General features: G+C 37.3%; 1 protein-coding gene across 3 annotated transcripts in view; it reads left to right on the forward strand.

Annotated features, from left to right (window-relative positions):
• Positions 1-20,593, forward strand: part of PAFAH1B1 (platelet activating factor acetylhydrolase 1b regulatory subunit 1) — an 82,802-nt gene that overhangs the window by 40,122 nt on the left and 22,087 nt on the right. For 2 of the 3 annotated variants that reach the window (XM_035721455.2, XM_049114889.1), the window contains exons 3-5: positions 17,276-17,360; positions 17,618-17,692; positions 18,536-18,742. In XM_035721455.2, coding sequence (XP_035577348.1) covers positions 17,276-17,360; positions 17,618-17,692; positions 18,536-18,742 — 367 coding nt within the window. Of the gene's footprint in view, positions 1-681; positions 794-17,275; positions 17,361-17,617; positions 17,693-18,535; positions 18,743-20,593 lie in introns of all 3 variants that reach the window. The other variant, XM_049114888.1, reaches the window with a different exon arrangement.

Below are 20,593 nucleotides of genomic sequence, written 5' to 3' on the forward strand. Positions count from 1 at the left end.
GAGGAATAGAAAAATCTTAAGAGTTTTTAGTAAGGAGATAAAATGATGGCTTTTACTTTTTCTCCCATTTTTAAAAATAATATGAGTATATATTTACTGAAAGGAAGAAACAAATGTTTACCTTTTATGAGTAGGATACATTTTGACACTTCAGTTTGCCTTTGCTTCAGTTTAGCGTTTCTAATAGGTTGGATACCAGTTAGCTTGTAAAAAGCTTTGAGGTATTTTGGTTGTAGAAATGAAATAAATATTGACATACTGGAAACTGGTAATTTGAGCAGTACTGCTAAGTGTGATTCAGCTCAGCAAATGTATATTGCCTGCCTTCTTTGTTTTACTACTCTGAGGCATATAAATATTGAATAATAACAAAATCATTTATGTGGATATGACAAATATCTTTATTTTACAGATAAATTGAGGATAGGAGAAATTAAAATTACCAGTTTCATGACTAGTAACAGAGGCAGAATGAGTTTCCCAATTTTAAGTTCACTATTCGTTAAACACAATTCTATTACCAAAATTTATATGTCAAAATGTAAACATTACCCCCTCCTCAGTTTCTCAGTCCCATTTTCCAGTGGTAGCCACCATTGCCTCGATAGTATAATCTTTTCAGATATTTTTCACATATTTACTTTTTTTTAATTTATTTATTTATTTATTTATTCATGATAGACATAGAGAGAGAGAGAGGCAGAGACACAGGAGGAGGGAGAAGCAGGCTCCAAGCCGGGAGCCCGACGTGGGACTCGATCCCGGGACTCCAGGATTGCGCCCTGGGCCAAAGGCAGGTGCCAAACCGCTGAGCCACCCAGGGATCCCTTTTCACATATTTACAAAAATGTCTTGCACATCTTTTTTCCTTAAGATTTGTAAAATAGAACTGTATTTTACAACCTGTTTTTAATAATTTTTGTCAGTCTTTATGTGAATTTGGAAATGGCATTATCTGTTCATCTTATAGTTACTTTTTGTTTGTTAAAGAATATATTTTTTTATTTGAGAGAGAATGTCTGTGGGGGCGGGTGCAGAGGGAGAGGGAAAGGGAGAAGGAGAAAAGTAGACTCCACTGAATATGGAGCCAGATGCAGGGCTCTTTCTATCTCAGTGACCTGAGCTGAAATCAAGAGTTGAATGCTTAACCCATTGAGCCACCCAGGTGCCCCATCTCAAAGTTACTTTTAGCAAAATAAGCTTATACCTCTATTTCTTTTTTTATTTTTTTATTTTATTTTATTTTTTTTTAAAGATTTTATTTATTTATTCATGATAGTCACACACAGAGAGAGAGGCAGAGACACAGGCAGAGGGAGAAGCAGGCTCCATGCACCGGGAGCCCGATGTGGGATTCGATCCCGGGTCTCCAGGATCGTGCCCTGGGCCAAAGGCAGGCGCCAAACCGCTGCACCACCCAGGGATCCCTCTATTTCTTTTTTTAAAGATTTTATTTATTTATTCATAAGAGACACAGAGAGAGGCAGAGACTCGATCCCAGAACTCCAGGATTGTGACCTGAGCCAAAGAGATGCTCAACAACTGAGTGACCCAGGTGCCCCACACCTCTATTTCTGTATGAAATTTTACCCATTGATCTTCCATGAAAAATGAAGAAAGTTTTCTTTTTTTTTTTTTTTTAGGTTGTCCTCATTGATAATATTTACACTTTGTTTAATTTGTTGCTCACCCCGAATTCTTTTTTCCACAACTTTCCCATTCTTGTATTCCCTTTTTGGTTTAACAGGTATATTGTAATGTAATTGACATACAAAGAACTATATATACTTAATGTATACAATTTGATTGAGTTTGAAACATTTTTCTGTTCTTACTTTGATTACCCTTGTCAGTTGGGTAGATTTTTTTCATTATGTTTCTTTTTCAAGATGGATTCCTAAAGGGACCTCCATGAGTCTTCACATGTTAGAGATTAATTTTTTTCTTCCATAAATACACAATTCTTGGGACGCCTGGGTGGTTCAGCGGTTGAGCATTTAAAAATATACTTCTGGGGTGGCTCAGTTGGTTAAGCATCTGCCTTTGGCTCAGGTGGTCAGGTTGTGATCTCAGGGTCCTGGGATTGAGCCCTGCATCAGGCTCACTGCCCAGTGGGGAGTCAGCTTCTCCTTCTCCTTCTCCCTTTGCTCCTCACCCCCTTTGCTCTCTCTCTCTCTCTCCCCCCTTCTCAGATAACTAAAATCTTTTTAAAATTTTTCTATATATTTTGGAGTTAAGAGAACAAAATGAAACTTAGGAAATGAAATCAATAATAATGAGGTTATTTATAAAAACCAACATAGGGGATCCCTGGGTGGCTCAGTGATTGAGCACCTGCCTTCAGCCCAGGGCCTGATCCTGGAGTCCTGGGATCGAGTCCCGCATCGGGCTCCCTGCATGGAGCCTGCTTCTCCCTCTGCCTGTGTCTCGCCTCTCTCTCTCTCTCTGACTATCATAAATAAATAAATAAATGAATGAATGAATGAATGAATAAATAAATAAATAAATAAATAAATAAATAAATAAATAAATATAAATAAAAACCAATATAACATACAGAAAATTGGATTGTCTGAGTCTTAAAAAACCAAAGGTCAGAGGGGCACCTGGGTAGCTCAATCAGTTGGGCATCTGCCTTCAGTTCTGGTCACAATCTCAGGGCCCCTGGGCTCAAGCCCCAAGTAGGGCTCTCTGCTCAGTAAGGAGTCTGCTTCTCCCTCTGAGTCTGCTCTTCCTCCTGTTCATTCTCTCTCTCTCTTTCTCTCACTTGCTCTTTCTCAAATAAATACAATCGTTCTTTAAAACCCCAAAACATTGGGCAGCCCGGGTCGCTCAGCGGTTTAGCACTGCCTTCAGCCCAGGGCATGATCTGGGAGACCCGGATCGAGTCCCACGTCAGGCTCCCTGCGTGGAGCCTGTTTCTCCCTCTGCCTGTGTCTCTGCCTCTCTCTCTGTGCCTCTCATGAATAAATAAGTAAAATCTTAAAACAAAACAAAACAACCAAAGGTCAGAAGTGACCTACACATTCAATTCAAGAACAACAGGGGTGCCTGAGTGGCTCAATAGGTTAAGCGACCAACTCTTGATTTCAGTTCAGATCACGATCTCAAGGCTGTGAGATCGAACTCCACAGTCAGTGGGGAGTCTGCTGGAAATTCTCTTTCTCTTTCTCCTTCTCCCTCTGCCACTTCCCCAACTTCTGTGCGACCATACTTGCATGCGTGTGCGTGTGTGCGCTCTCTCACAAATCAGTAAACTTAAAAAAAAAAATAAGAACAACAAAATAAGCCCAAAGGAAAGCAGAGGCAAAGAATTAATATATTTTTTAAAAAGCATAAATTAGTAACATAGAAAATATAACTTGATAAACTTGATTAGCAAAATTAAAAACTAGCTTTTCTTTCTTTTTTAAGATTTTATTTATTCATGAGAGAGACAGAGGTAGAGACACAGAAGGAGAAGCAGGCTCCCTGCAGGGAGCCCAATGCAGGACTTGATCCCAGGACCCCAGGATCATGACCTGAGCCTAAGACAGACGTTCACCTGCTGAGCCAGCCAGAAACCCCTAAAAATTAGCTTTTAAGAAAACCATAAAATAAAACTGATGAATAAGGAGAAAAGGCACAAATGAACAATATAGTAGTGAGAAATGCAACATAAAATGAACTCAGAGGTGATTTTCAAAATTATGAAAATGTTCTATTAAATTTGAAAATCTGAATTACCAGGGTGATTTTCTAAGAAAATCATCAGTAAAATTGCTTCAGGAAGAAGTTGAAAACTTGAATAGATTATTAACTTTAGAGGAAATTGTAAAGATAGCTAGAGACATCAAGTCCAGGCAGTTTCTAAGCCTAAGGTATTTACTTTCTAATAAGTAAATACCCTAATTCTTTAAGGACCAGTAACTTTCCAGATGGTCTTCCACACCATAGAAAAAGGTGGAATACTTAAGAGCTTATTTTATGAGGCTAGGATAGCGCCATTAACACTAGGTAAGAGGATAATAATAAAGAACATTACAAGCTAATTTTTATATCAATTCAGATAAAAAATATAAAATAATGTAATAAATGAGTATGTTATACATATGAAAAAAGTTAATTATGGCCAAGTATGATATATGCCAAGAACATAAGAGGTTGCAACCTTAAGAAACCTATTAATGAAAAAAAACCTATTAATGTAATTACTACATTAATAGTAGGAGAAAAATCATATTCTCAGCAAAAGATAAAGAAATATTTTTAATACCCACTTTTGTTAATTTCTTTTCTTTTATGTAGGCTCCACATTGGGTGTGGAGCCCCAAGATAAGACCTGAGGTGAGAATCAAGAGTCAGATGCTCAACTGACTGAGCTACCCAGATGCCCCAGGATTGTTAAAAATTTCTTAAAGTGATGCCTGGCTGGTTCAGTAGAGCATGCAACTCGAACTCTGGGTTGTAAGTTCGGGCCCCACATTGGGTGTAAAAATTACTTAAGATCTTTTTAAAAATTTGTTTTTTCTTAGAAAAGGAGGAAGGATATTTTCTTAACTTGAGATTGAGTCTCTCTACCTGAAATTTACAGAAAATACTGGAGATATTAAGGTACATTTCCAAGAAAGTCAAGAACAAGGCCAGAGTAACCATGCTTCTGATACCATTAAACTTGGACTTGACGGGCAGCCCCGGTGGCACAGCAGTTTAGTGCTGCCTGCAGCCCGGGGCGTGATCCTGGAGACCTGGGATCGAGTCCCACGTCAGGCTCTCTGTGTGGTGCCTGCTTCTTCCTCTGCCTGTGTCTCTGCCTTTCTCTCTGTCTCTATGAATAAATAAAATAAAATCTTTAAAAAAAAAAAAAAAACCAAAACTTGGACTTGACAATCTAACCAATGCAATAAGGCAACAAAAAGAACTAGATAGAACTATTGGAAAGGAAGAAAACAAACTTACTTGTAAGTGCTAGCATCTATATAGAAAATCAAAGAGAGAGGTGTCCCTGGGTGACTCAGTTGGTTGTCAGCCTTTAGCTCAAGTCATGATCTCAGGGTCCTGGGATGGAGGACTGGAGGACTCTGCATCACGGGCTCCCTGATCAGCAAGGAGTCTTATTTCTCCCTCTCCCCTCCCAACCCCCCTGCTTATGCTCTCAGTCTCTCAAATAAATAAAATCTTAAAAAAATAAAAATCATGGGCAGCCCCTGTGGCGCAGCGGTTTAGTGCCGCCTGCAGCCTGGGGTATGATCCTGGAGGCCCGGGATCGAGTCCCACGTCGGGCTCCCTGCATGGAGCCTGCTTCTCCCTCTGCCTCTCTCTCTTTCTCTTTCTCTCTCTCTCTGTCTCTATGAATAAATAAATAAAAATCTTAAAAAAAAAAATCAGAGAATCAACAATTAGAATTACTGTATTTAATTGGTGTCCAGAAATAAGATGGCATACAAAAATAGTTTTTGTTACTGAGTAACGTTGTAGAAAAGATTTCTTAAAAAAAAAAAAAAAAAAAGATTTCTTTGCCCTGTTTCTAGTGGGGAAAAAAAAGCGAATAATGGAAAGATGTCAGAGTTCCCAAATATTAATAAAGTTAAATACACAATACCAATTAAAATCCAAACAGATTTTTTCATGAATTTGACTAGCTTGATTCTGAAATTCTTCTGGAAGAGAAAAAAGAAGAAAAATAGTTACATATAAATTTTTAAAATATCATTGAGAAAGGAACTAATTGTACCAGATATCTAAACATTGCTGTAAAGGTAGTTAAGTACAGTATTTTTGGAATAGGCATATAGGTCAACGGTTGAGCGTCTGCCTTTGGCTCAGGGCGTTATCTTGGAGTCCCGGGATGGAGTCCCACGGCAGGCTCCCTGCATGGAGCCTGCTTCTCCCTCTGCCTGTGTCTCTGCCTCCCCCCACTCCCCACCCTCGTATCTCATGAATAAGTAAATAAAATCCTTAAAAAAAAAAGAAAAGAAAAGGATTTGCAATGGAGAAGTTTTAGTTTAGCCTGGTATTTCTCCTTACTTTTCTGCCTGCTTATCCATAGTGGCTTTTTTCTCCTGTGTTTATATTCACCAAGCTAGATTTTGAGTGTTCTTTATTTTAGGGAAATTTTCTTTTATTCTATTTGGCTATATCATATCATATCTTTGGATTCCTTTTCTTTTTATATATTTAGTTTTATGTTACCATAGATTTTGTTTGAGAGTATAAAGTTATATGATTTTCCACGTCTTTCTGGGGTTATTCTTCCTCTCTAAAGAATGCATTCCTGTATTTTATTTGCTTTGTTAGTTTTCCCCCTTCTCTTTTCCTTTTTTTTTTTCTTTTTCTTTTCCCTTTTTTAAAAAAGATTTTTAAATAATCGTCAAGCTCAGTGTAGGGCTCGAATCTACAACCTTGAGACCAGGAGTTGCATGCTGTACTGAGTCAGCCATGCACACTTTTCCTCTTCTCTTAAGAAAACGTTCATGGACTCTAAGTTACATCCTTTCTTCTTAGTCATCTTTGAGGATAGTTTTATTTGTGGGAAAGAGTAAGTTGGGATAGTGAAATTAAGTGTGCTGTCTTAGAACACCTTTCTGTCATACCATTATATCCTTTGCCCTGAAGCATGTTGCCTTTCAACTTTCCAGATCCTCTTCCGGTGAACTGACAATCTTCATAAAGTGATCTGAAACACTTTTTGGATAATTTATTGTTTATCTTTGTTAGCTAATTCTGATCAACACATTAAAGTTAATTTTCTTTAACCTCTTAATTTTGCTGTACTTATATATAGCTTCACTGCCCTAAAATTCCCTAGGGCTCCATCTATTTGTCCATCCCTTGGAGAAAAGATCCTGATCTTTTTACTGTCTCCATAGTTTTGCCATCTCCAGAAATTTGAACTCATATGGTATTTAGCCTTTTCAGAATGACTTCTTTGACTTGGCAATATGCATTTAAGGTTTCTCCATGTCTTTTCATGACTATAATGTATCTTAAAGCTGTATTTTGCTTTGAAAAACTAACCTCTGCTATTGAGGTGTTCAGGTTTCTCCTGTGCATATGTTTGAATATTATATATATTTAGCATTGATTAGAAAGTTGTTCTGCCCTGATCTTAAAAAAATAATAATAATAAAGATCTGTACTTACCTGTATATGTAAAATTGTACCTTGGAATACACTACAGCTACACATGTTCATGGAGTTGAGTTAGATGCCACACAAGGCTCTAGCATAGGTACACATTGTCATCATGTTGGAAATAGTTGTAAAGACAAGTTGTAGGCACAATAGTTTGCATCATGGCAATATCCTATTACTGGTAGTTTTAAGGTTTAAAGTTTTGAACACGTTTTGTCTGTCTTTAGGATCTAATAGAAACAAGAGCAATGTTTAGATCTTGTTAGTGGTTCAGTTTTCAAATAGGTATTTCCCATTCCTTTTAAAATATTTTGGCTCAGTTTAATTGAAGAATACTCAGAGATCGCAGTTGAGTTGTTTAAATCTAGTTACTGCATATACCACTTACCTGTGTGAAGTAGAATTTTCTTCATCCCAGGCAACAAAAGCAAAATAATGAATTAGATGCTGGGGCTGAAATAAGAATGTAACTGTAATTCACATACTCTCAATTTCAGGTTTTTATATACATAAACATACATATTTTTTCATCGACCTTAAAGTAAATATAGTTGACCCTTGAACAATATGGGTGTTGGGGTTCTGACCCTTTGCTTAGTTGAAAATCAATGTATAACTTTTGACTCCTCCTAAAACCTAACTACTATAGCATAGCATACTGTTGAACAGCAGCCTTACTGATAACATAATCCGTTGACTAACACATATTTTGTATGTTGTGTATATTAAATACTATATTCTTTTTTTTTTTTTTAAGATTTTATTTATTTATTCATGATAGACACAGAGAGAGAGAGGCAGAGACACAGGCAGAGGGAGAAGCAGGCTCCATGCACCGGGAGCCTGATGTGGGATTCGATCCTGGGTCTCCAGGATCGTGCCCTGGGCCAAAGGCAGGCGCCAAACCGCTGCGCCACCCAGGGATCCCTAAATACTATATTCTTAAAATAAAGTAAGCTAGAGAGAGGAAAGAGTTATTAAGAAAATTATAAGGGCGGTGCTTGAGTGGCTCAGTCAGTTGGGTGTCTGGCTCTTGATTTCAGCTCAGGTCATGATCTCAGTGTTGTGAAATCAAGCCTTGAGTCAGGCTCTGCCCTGAGTGAGGAACGGCTTGGGATTCCCTCTCACCCTCTGCCCTGCTTGTGTAGTATCTTTCTGTCAGAAAAAGGAGGGGGATGCGAATCGTACGGAAGAGTAAATCTCTTTACCAGACTATACTGTATGTACTGAAAAAAAAAAAGTCACACAATATTAAGTAGACTCACATGGTTCAAGACATCATGTTGTATAGAGGGTCAACTGTGGGGGGTTAAGATTTTATTTATCCATTCATGAGAGATAGAGAGAGGCAGAGACACAGGCAGAGGGAGAAGTGGGCCCCATGCAGGGAGCCTGACGTGGGATTCATTACCAGAATGCCCTGATCATGCCCTGGGCCGAAGGCGGCACCAAATCACTCAGCCACCCGGGCTGCCCTCAACTGTGTTTTTAAATATAAACTTCTTAATATATTGCTTTTCTCCAGTTTATGCTTGACATTCTGCTGCTTTTTAAACTTTAAAAAGTTGATAATCATAGAGCCTATGACCATGTTGCCTATAATATCACTTCCCATACAATGATCACTAAAGTTTCTAAGTATTGCCTTGAAGTAAAATATTAAAAGGGGCCTTCTGAGTTTTCAAAGGGGGGTTTAAATGTTCTGTTTGTGTTATATTTTATTTTTTGAATAGTTTTTAAGATTGTATTTATTTATCTGAAACAGTGCAAGCAGAGGAGAGAGAGGGACTCCTCACATGGGACTCAGTGCCACCACTCTGAGATCATGACCAAAGTCAAAATCTGGAGTCAAACACTTAACACCCAGGCACCCCCAGTCTTTTTATTTTTTGAAAATTTATTTTTATTTTTATTTATTTTAGATTTATTTATTCATGAGAGTCACACAGAGAGAGGCAGAGACAGAAACAGGCTCCCTGCGGGGAGCCCAATGCAGGCCTCAATCCCATGACCCCAGGATCACGCCCTGAGCCAAAGGCAGACACTCAACCACTGAGCCACCCAGGCATCCCGAAAATTGATTTTTAATTGAAATATTTCATTCAGTAGAATGCATCATATTCTGATCATTCCAAATAATAAATAATGCCACTCTAGAATGAAAGAGTACTGGTATTTTTTCCTGTTATTCATGATAGACCCTTCAAAACAATAAACCAGTAAACCAAAACACAATTCATTTGTGAATTTGAATCAAAAATTTCAAAATTGCTGATTGTTTCAAAAACTGTATTTCAGCATTTGTTAACAAGAATGAAGTAAGTGTAAGCATCTTTAAAGATAAACTAGGGGCACCTAGGTAGCTCAGTCAGGCTCCGACTCTTTTTTTTTTTTTTAAGATTTTATTTTTAATTTATTCATGAGAGAGAGAAGCAGAGACACAGAGGAAGAAGTAGGCTCTCCATGCAGGGAGCCTAATATGGGACCTGATCCCAGGACCCCAGGATCATGCCCTGAGCAAAAGTCAGATGCTCAACTCCTGAGCCACTCAGGCGTCCCTGACTCTCTTAGTTTTTTTTTTGTTTTGTTTTGTTTTGTTTTTGACTCTCTTAGTTTTGAATCAGGTTATCTTGTGGTCATGGGATTGAGCTCCATGTTGGGCTGTGCACTCAGCTGAGAGTCTGCTTCAAATTATCTTCCCTCTCTCTCCTGCTCACTCTCTCTAATAAATAAAATCTTTAAAAAAAAAAAAAAAGATAAACAAGATATGGTCATCAGGACCAAAATTGTTAGGGATCCCTGGGTGGCTCAGTGGTTTAGCGCCTGCCTTTGGCCTAGAGTATGATCCTGGAGTCCCTGGATCAAGTCCAACATCTGGCTCCCTGCATGGAGCCTGCTTCTCCCTCTGCCTGGTTCTCTGCCTCTCTCTCTGTCTCTGTCTCTCTCTTTCTCTCTCTCTCTCTCAAATAAAAAAGTGTTTTTTAAAAAAAATATTAACAAGATATGGTCATTAGGACCAAAATTGTTAGGGATCCCTGTGTGGCTCCGTGGTTTAGCATCTGCCTTCGGCCCAGGGTGTGATCTGGGAGTCCTGGGATAGAGTCCCACATCGGGCTCCCTGCACGGAGCCTGCTTCTCCTCCCTCTTCCTATGTCTCTGCCTCTCACTCTGGGTCTCTCATTAGTAAATAAATAAAAACTTTTAAAAAGTCTTCCATTCTTAATAAAACTGATGAAAATCAACTCTAGATTAACAACTGGAATTAGCAAACTCTAGAAGTGTCGTTAGGCTGTTAGATCCAAGAGATTCTCTTACCTTACCCTTATTTTAAGTGATAGTGATACACCTTCCCTGGTAGAAGTTCTGCATTCACTAGGTTCAACTATCTCTAATGGCATGAGACTTATTTAAACTTAAGTTCTAAGTTGTTTGCTATATTTCTGTATATGTATTTTGCCCTTTGGTTGTTGTATATTATTATATTAATGCCTTGTGATATCTCTTTCCAAACCTACTCTCATATATCATATTAACCAAGCATTTACCCTCATTAAATAAAAAGAGAGTCTATCCCTGATATTCTCAAAACTTACTGCTGCTCCCCAACTCCAGTGTTTTATATTGCTTATTTGAAACCTTATTGTGGAATGGAAATACTGAGGCCACTTGAGGTTCTGAAACTATGCTTGCTGAAGTAGACAGGGACCTCTTAGTGTCAGGTTCCTTGGGCACCTTTTAGACTTACTTTGACCTCTCTCATGTGTTTGTCACTGCTGTCCATCACCATTTCTTTTTTTTTTTTTTTTTTTTAAGATTTTATTTATTCATAGAGATGCAGAGAGAGGGAGGCAGAGACACAGGCAGAGGGAGAAGCAGACTCCATGCAGAGAGCCTGACGTGGGACTCGATCCCGGGACTCCCAAGATCATGCCCTGGGCTGCAGGCGGCACTAAACCGCTGTGCCACCGAGGCTGCCCCCATCACCATTTCTTTAAAGCTTCCTTCTCCATTGCTTTGCTGACATCTCTAATTGTCTTTTTTTTTTTTTTTTTTTTTACAAAAAAAAAAGGTTTATTGATTGATTTTAGAGAGCACATGTGCATTAGTTCGGGGAGTGGTAGAGGGAGACAGAAAAAGAGAGAGAATCTCCAGCAGACTCCCTACCAAGGGAGGAGACTGGTGTAGGGTTTGATCTCAGGACCCTGAGATCATGACCTGAGCCAAAAACTAGGAGTCAGATGCTTAACTGACTGAGCCATCCAGACTCTTTGTTCTTAAGTGTTAGTGTTTGTCAAGGTTCCATCAGTTATATTCTGGTCTCCTTTTTTTTTTTGCCCCTATTATATACCTTCTTCTGAATTGTCTTTCACCACTTATGTGGTTTGAATCACTGCTCCCTGTTTGCTATTTTACCAAATCCCTTTTTTAAAGCCTATCTCAAGCCATGATCTGTATATCTCATTACCTCTTAAGTATCTTTAAATATAGCTACTTCAAGTCAGAAGGTTTAAAACTGAACTTATTATATTCTTATCTCTTTTTCTTCTTCCTCTTTTTTCCCTGTGTTTTCTTTCCATGTGAATGGTACTACAATTCACTAGAAACTTGTGAATTAACTGTGTTTTCCCATCTCTCACGTCTAGTCAATTACCAAAACAAAAGTCTAGTGGTTAAAAGTGTGAGTCATTTTTGGCTTCAAGGGTATGGGTGTAGGGCTTTTTAAAGAGCAGTATAAGTTGGAGTGGTTGGAGTGCCTGGATGGTTCAGTCAGTTAAATGTCTGTCCACCTTCAGCTCAGATTGTGATCCCAGGGTCCTGGGATTGAGCCCCACATCAGAGAGAAGCCTGCTTCTCTCTCTCCTTCTGCCTGCTGCTTCCTTTGCTTGTGCTTGCTCACTCTCTGTCAAGTAAGTAAATAAAAATCTTTAAGAAAAAACAAAAAAGCAGTATAAATGCTTTTTTTAAAAAATATTTATATATTTTAGAGTTTATGTGCGCTGGAGGTGGGGATTCAGCAGGAGAGGGAGAGAGAGTCTTAAGCAGACTCCACAATGAGCAGAGAGGGTCTGATGTGGGCCTCGATCTCACTACCGTAGATCATGACCTGAGCTGAAACCAAGAGTTGGAATGCTTAACTGACAGTGCCACCCAGGTGCACCCCATTAAAAGTGCATTTTTAAGCACTTACTAAAAAATATATATAGAAATAGAGAAAAATAGAACCACTCTAGTTAAGGAGGGAGGTGCAGAGCTCTCTCTACCTGCCTAGCCAATATGTTCCCCATCTACTCAGTAAATGTTTTTTGGAATTATTATCCTAGATTATTTCACTACTTCCTAGTTTTGTGGCCTTGATAAATCAATGTGCCAATATGTAATATAGGGGTAATATACTTTTCTACCTACTTTAACTGGATTGTTTTAGGATCAAAAGAGACAGTGAATGTTTTTTAAATTATAACATTTTATGAAAAATATAAATGTGACATACAACTATAATGGGGTGCTGCTTTACACACATTTGGAATCACCTCCATCTTTTTAATTAATTGCATTTGCCACACCACACAGCACAACATCTTTAAAATGCAGATATTGGGGATCCCTGGGTGGCCCAGCGGTTTGGCGCCTGCCTTTGGCCCAGGGCGCGATCCCAGATAACCGGGATCGAATCCCATGTCAGGTTCCCGGTGCATGGAGCCTGCTTCTCCCTCTGCCTGTGTCTCTGCCTCCTCTCTCTCTCTCTGTGACTATCATAAATAAATAAAAATTTGAAAAAAAAATGCAGATATTGAGGGGCCCCTGGGTGGCTCAGTCTGTTGAGTGTCCAACCCTTTATTTTGGCTCAGGTCATGATCTCTAGGTCATGAGATTGAGCCCTCTGTTGGGTTCCACACTTGTCAGGAGTCTGCTTTGGGTCTCTCTTCCTCTGCCCCTCTCCCTGCTCACTGTATGCTCATTGTCTCTCTCAAAAAACTAAAGTCTTTAAAAAAACAAAATGCAGATGTTGGGTTAAGCTACATAGAACTTAGAAATATTGCAGAAGTTTTAAAAATTTAATACCTAGTCAGTCCATTTTTAAAAAATTATTTATTCATGAGAAACACAGACGGAGAGAGAGGCAGAGACACAGGCAGAGGGAAAAGCACGCTCCATGCAGGGAGCCTAAAGTGGGACTCAATCCGGGGTCTCCAGGATCATGCCCCAGGCTGAAGGTGGCGCTAAACCGCTAAGCCACCGGGGCTGCCCTCTAGTCCACTTTTTATAAAAGTTACATAAGCAGAATCAAAGGATAAAAACTTGGGTTTTTTTAAGTCAGTTAATGCTAACCCAAATGTTTGAAAAGTAAAAATGGTAAAGAGATGACATTCACAACTATTGATACGAATATAAATCGGTACAACCCTGGGGAACAAATTTTTAGTAGCTATCAAAATGTCCTAAAAATGTATATAACTTTTTGTCTTTATTCAGGCTACTCTTAAAAAATATTATAAACTTAGGTGGCTCAGCAATTGAGCGTCTGCCTTCGGCCCAGGGCGTGATCCTGGAGTCCTGGGATCGAGTCCTGTGTCGGGCTCCCTGCATGGAGCCTGCTTCTCCCTCTACCTGTGTCTCTGCCTCTCTCCCTTTCTTTTTTTTCTTTTCTTTTCTTTTCTTTTCTTTCTTTTCTTTTCTTTTCTTTTCTTTCTTTTCTTTTCTTTTTCTTTTCTTTTCTTTTCTTTTCTTTTCTTTCTTTTTTTCTTTTCTTTCTTTCTTTTTTTTCTTTCTTTTCTTTTTATTTTCTTTTCTTTTTTCTTTCCTCTCCTCTCCTCGCCTCTCCTCTCCTCGCCTCTACTCTCCTCTCCTCTCCTCGCCTCTCCTCTCCTCTCCTCTCCTCTCTTCTTTCTTTCTTTCTTTCTTTCTTTCTTTCTTTCTTTCTTTCTTTCTTTCTTTCTCTGTCTCTCATGAATAAATAAAATATTAAAAAATAAACAAACAAACAAACTTGGGTGGCTTATAAATAACAGAGATTTATTTCTGAGAAGTCCAGTTTCAAGGCACTAGCAGATTTGCTTCCTGGTTCCATAGTCACTTTTTATAAGGGCACTAATCGCATTCAGGAGGACTCTGCCCTAATGACCTAAGTACCTCCAAAAGCCCCATCTCCAGATACCATATTAGGTTTGAACATAAGAATTGAGGAGGGGGGGATCCCTGGGTGGCGCAGCGGTTTGGCGCCTACCTTTGGCCCAGGGCACGATCCTGGAGACCCGGGATTGAATCCCACGTCAGGCTCCTGGTGCATGGGGCTTGCTTCTCCCTCTGCCTGTGTCTCTGCCTCCCTCTCTCTCTCTCTGTGTGACTATCATAAATAAATAAAAATTAAAAAAAATAGTAATAACAAGCATTGTTTAAAAAAAAAAAAAGAATTGAGGAGGGTGGGGGGATGACACACACATATCCAATCTGTAGCATCTTTTGACTCTAATGTAAAGACATGTAAAAGGCTTTATATGAATGTTTATTTGCAGCATTGTGTATAATGGTGAAAAATTATAAACAACCTTAAAATCCAACAGTAGATAATTGCTTAAATAAAATTTGGTACATCTACATCATAGAATATTGTGTCTGAGGGCCACCTGGATGACTCATTCGGCTAAGCATCTACCTTGAGCTCAGATTGTGATCTCAGGGTTCTGGAATGGAGCCTGGCATCCAGCTCCCTGATCTACGGGGAGTCTGCTTCTCCCTCTTCCTCTGTCCCCCCCAACTGGTGTGCACACACTCGCTCGCTGTGTGTGTGTGTCTCAAATAAAATCTTTAAAGAATATTGTGTTTGAATATTAATAACTGTGATATCATAGATTACTGACAAGGCAAGATTTTCAAGAAATGGTGAACGAAATGAACGAGTTACTTGATTAAAAGCCATTTCCTTTATAATGCATACATGGTGATGTGAATTTATGGGCAAAGAACATGGTATGAGAAGATTATACTGAGGGCTTAGCAATGGTAATCTGAAAATGTTGGGACTTTTTTTTTTAATTAAGAGGAATAGTCATTTTGCATTTTTTCCTTTAACTGTTCTTATCTGGAAAAGTACCACCATTTATCTATCTTTATAAAAAATAAGTCCATTAAGATCATAATTGTTATAATTTGTGCATGTATTACGTGTATATATGTATTATCTATTATATGAGCTTCAGTATTGTGAGCTGTGTGCAGCATCTTCAGGCAAAGTTTCAGGCATTAGGGCTTGACCTGAGGGTAAGACTGGAGCTAGGTTAGGAACATTAAATATTTACAAGTACTATATATGATTTGTTTACCCTTGACATTTTTAAAGAAGAAAATAAAGCTAAGAAATAGATATGTCTTTTAACTTCTTTGTTTCCTTTATTATTTGGGGTATTCTAACCAAGGGAAATATACTTTTATTGAAGGCTTGTAACATAGGCTCTGACAACATAGTATTTGATGGAATATTTTGAAAGATCCATTGCCTTCCTATTTTGTATTGTTTTGGAAGGCCCAGGTAAACTACTTGGTGGAAATTAAGATGAAGTAGATTTCAGTTTCATGTAAAGAAGGTACTTATGAATCAAGTTATCCACTAGTGAGAACAGGCCAGAAGGTATAGGCTGTGTGATATGAGCAGGACACAGACACAGATTCAGAATAATAGTAAGAATTTATCTTTCCTCAGCCCCGTGTTCATGAATGTGATGTGCTTGAACCCTGTCTTCCACTAGTTAATGCTTTAATCTGGTATACTAATAATTACCTGGAATAAAAAATGTTTGATGTAATTCCCTATTATCTTCCTCCACTGCTTGTTTTACTTTTAACCTGCTATTGAATTAAACTTGATTCCACCAATTCTACAATATTACTAGAGTGTTTATAAAGCATTGGGTGGGCAGTGGCTTTGAAAGAGTAGTCATAGCAGTATTGTTTGTGGTAGTAAAAGTGTATGTAATGGAATACAATATTTTTTTTAAGGCAGGTTTATGTCTGCTGGTAAAGAATGATGGCTAAAATTGAGTTTATGTGACATTGTGTGTAAGACATTTGTAGTGTGCTGCAGTTTGTTTAAGAAACAAATACTGATTATCTCTAGACTATGCAAGAATGTGTAGGTAGATTGTCTCTGAATATACAAAACACTGATTAAGTACCTCAGGAATGGAATATTGGGGGTCAGTGGTAGAAAAGATATTGTATACTTAAAACAGATTTAAATTTTGTTTAACCTTGGATATATGTTAGCTTTCTAGTTATTTAAATTAAAATGTTTTAAAGGAAATCCCAAACTACTATTTCTGTCACAGTGGTACTTAAGGCTCAAGAAAGTTGAGAGACATTGGAATAGGTTGCTTTAGGAGGGAGGTAGCTGATTTTCTCTTTGAAAGATTATGAGAGCATGAAGAGGCACCTGCTAATTCAGCTTTTCTAACCTTCAGGTTCTTTTAATTCTAAATAAATGTCTCATTCTGTGATACTATACTAAGTTATAGCTTGTGTCCTTTTCCACTCTAATGGTTTAAAGTTATCTCTGATATTAAATACTTATTAATTATAATTTATCACAACAATTTTCTGTGCAAATGTAAATTTCAGTTGCTAGTCTGTGAGCATCTGCTAGCATAAGTAGTAAAGTAAGGCAGAATGTAAATATGAACAAAATTGATGATTACTGTCAAATCGATAGCTGTTCTGTAAGCCATATCTTGATCTATAGAGTGCCTGCATCTTGTAAGGTAAACAATACATAAAATCTCAAGAATAATGTTTTAATACTTTGGATATACTATGACAGAACTAGATGTTTTAGAGGCCTTGGGGGAGGGTTTCTTTTTTTGTGAAATACCTGTGTGATTTGGAAGGGAATACTTTTAAAAGAATGTCTTAAGATTTATGAGATTTTAAATATTTAATATAGAAATCAGATTTTGTGGAGCCCCTGGGTGGCTCATTTGGTTGACTTTCCAACTCTTGATTTTGATCTCGAGGTCCTAGGATCAAGCCTAGTCTGCTTGTTCCTCTCCTTCTGCCTCTCCACCCACTTGCATGCGCACACACTCTTTCTCTTTAAAATAAATGAATAAATAAAATTTTTTTTAAAAATCAGATTTTGTTAGAAGTCATTTGAATTTTTTTTTTTTTTCAGAAATCGAGCTATAGCAGATTATCTTCGTTCAAATGGCTATGAAGAGGCATATTCAGTTTTTAAAAAGGAAGCTGAATTAGATATGGTATGTTTGCCTTTTTACAGTTTTTCATAGTATAGTTAATAAGTGGATTTTACTCATGTGTCATTTGTTAACAGTCCTATCAGTTATTCACAAATCTCATCATTTGTTATGTGGTTTACTTTGGCCCTGGGTTTTTACTCCCCTTCCCTTTTTTTTCTATAATCATATATTTAGTAACATTTGGGCTTTAGGTGAAAGGTCTGAATGACTTTGAGCCATTTGTCAAAAGGTTCTCTCTTTTTTTTTTTTTTCTCTAGAATGAAGAATTAGATAAGAAATATGCTGGTCTTTTGGAAAAAAAATGGACATCTGTTATTAGATTACAAAAGAAGGTATCTCCGTCTTCTTTCTTTAAAGTAACTTGTAAAAAAATTAAATAAATAAAGTAACTTGTATTTAGAGTGATTTTTACATAAACTTTCTGAAAATATTAACATCAGTTATTCTGCATGGCCAATAAAAATAATTTTTAATGCATTAAAAAAAATCTTTGACCTAGACAGGTCATTGCTGATACATGCTAACAAATGCAACCCAGATACTGGCTCCAGTGAATCTACAGAACCCTGACTTCACAAAGAATTGATACTGAAAAAACTCATTTGTGCATTTAGATGGGAAGAAAGCATGTAGCCAATATGATGCTGGGGAAAGGGCACTAAAGTGTGCTCTTAGAGAAGTCATTTTCATCTCTGCGCTTTTATTTTTATCTGTGAAATGAAGGCAACAAATATTACTCTGGCCCTAAATTTATACTTTTTTTTTTTTAATTTATACTTTTAGTAGCCAAAGTTAGAATAAATAACATTGTTATAATGTAAGTTAATCCATAAAAAGCTCTTAGAAAAGTTAACCTAGCACGCAGATGCTCAATAAATGTTAGCTTTATTGCACTGCTCTTCCTCTAATTGATATATATTGAAATTTTTTTTAGTTAAGTAGCTGACACAATCATAGTGAATCTTTTTCATTCCATTTTTGTTATACTAACAAAATTTTGATGATATTATCATATAGATCATTTTTAGTTAAATTTGTTGAATGCTTTGTAAATTACTGAAATTTTTTCAAGTATCCTACATACACAGATGCAAACTAAAGGCAGTTTTTAAACATATCAAATATATTCTTTTTATTGGAATTTATCTGTATATAACTTTGTGTTTCTTCTCAAGGTTATGGAATTAGAATCAAAACTAAATGAAGCAAAAGAAGAATTTACGTCAGGTGGACCCCTTGGTCAGAAACGAGACCCAAAAGAGTGGATTCCCCGTCCACCAGAAAAATATGCATTGAGTGGTCACAGGAGTCCAGTCACTCGAGTAATTTTCCATCCTGTGTTCAGTGTTATGGTCTCTGCTTCAGAGGATGCTACAATTAAGGTAATTTTTTTTTCAAAATTAAAGATGTACAGTACTGTACAAAACTGTTAAAAGCATTAGAGTTAATTAGGTAAAAGAAATTTAAAAATCCTTAAAAAAATCTCTGATTTTTACTGATAAATTTGAGAAAATTGGGTGTCACTAATTTAGTGTTAGACCATGGGTCACCTAGTACTTGAATAATTTTTGTTCTTGGGGAATGAAGATAAAAGTGTGCCTTGCTTTTAAGCAGAGATAATAGATGAAAATACGAGATTACAATACTAGTACTTTAGGGGGTGCATGTATTCTGCAAAAGAATTTTGTAGGGGACTTAACTGAAATTGGATTCTCCTTGATGTATTTTAAATACTAGCTTTGATTCCAAACAGTAGTTCTCCCCAGGAATGTGGGAATGTAGGAGGTTTTCACTTTATAAGCTATCTATTTCTCTCATTTTTGTATTTTTTTACAATAAATTTACACATTTTGATGTTTTATCTTTTAATCCAGAAAAAAAGTTGCTTTTATAATTCCCTTTGATCCAGACATGATACAGTAATGGTTATATATAAACTAACTGCAGAAAGATAAATAAAATCGTTAAAAGGTTTAGATAGGTTTCTCTCTTATTTCAGATTAAGCTCTAGATTTTAAAAAGTTTCATTTATAGAGGTATTACTAAGAAAATGTGAGTAAGTTGCTAAGACCATATGTATCATCATCTAGCAGCAGTCCAATGTAAAAAATACTGGAATGACTTAAATGCAACTCTACTTAATTTGTTTTTCAAATTAAACATTCTGTTCTGTTTTCCTTATATGGTTTCTTTAGTTTCTAAATCAGCAGCTTCCTTCCATCCCATGGGATGGGCTGCAGAGAAATTGGAAGAGAATCTTAAAATCTTATGTGTACTATAGAGTCTGAAATGATTACATGCCAAATAGATTAATCATTGCTGTTTTTCAAATATATGTAGACATATATTTAAATTATTGATTTCATGATAGTCTTGTGTACTGTAAAACTTTACTGCTGTCATGAGGCATAAGGGTGACTAGGTTAAAAACCCAGTCCTTTTTTTTTTTTTTTTTTTTTAAGATTTTATTTATTTATTCATGAGAGGCACAGAAAGAGGCAGAGACACAGGCAGAGGGAGAAGTAGGCTCCATGCAGGAAGCCCGATGTTGGACTCGATCCCGGGTCTCCAAGATCAGGCCCTGGGCTGAAGGCGGCACTAAACTGCTGAGCCACCCAGGCTGCCCCAAAACCTAGTCTTAATTACTGATTTTGCAGCAGTGGTATAAGAATAAGCAAAACTGTAAATGTCCCATCTTAAAATGTATCTAACTGAGTGAACTTTAAAATATTACAGATTGGGGCCCCTGGCTGGCTCAGGCAGTAGAGTATGCAACTCTTGATCTCAGGATCATGAGTTCAAGCTCCATGTAGGGTGTGCAGCCTACTTAAAAAGAAAACCAGAATGTTCAAATTGGAAGTTTTTAAATTTGTGTGTATAACAATTATGCCACATAGCTCAGCAACTACTTAATAGTTCTACTTCCATTTACTCTTAATGTGCACGTGGCTTTTTCATTAATGAAAAGCATTGTATTTAGTTTTGTATTTTTTTTTTGTTAAATTTATTTTAGAAATAGGTTTCTTTGTTTCTTTTCTTTTTTTTAAAAAGATTCTATTTATTTATTCCTGAGACACACACACACACACACACACACACACACACACACACACACACACAGAGGCAGAGACACAGGCAGAGGGAGAAGCAGTCTCCATGCAGGGAGCCCGACGTGGGACTCGATCCCAGGTCTCCAGGATCATGCCCTGGGCTGAAGGCGGTGCTAAACCACT

The sequence above is a fragment of the Canis lupus genome, chromosome 9 (assembly GCF_003254725.2).
Source record: "Canis lupus dingo isolate Sandy chromosome 9, ASM325472v2, whole genome shotgun sequence".
NCBI classification, from domain to species: domain Eukaryota; kingdom Metazoa; phylum Chordata; class Mammalia; order Carnivora; family Canidae; genus Canis; species Canis lupus.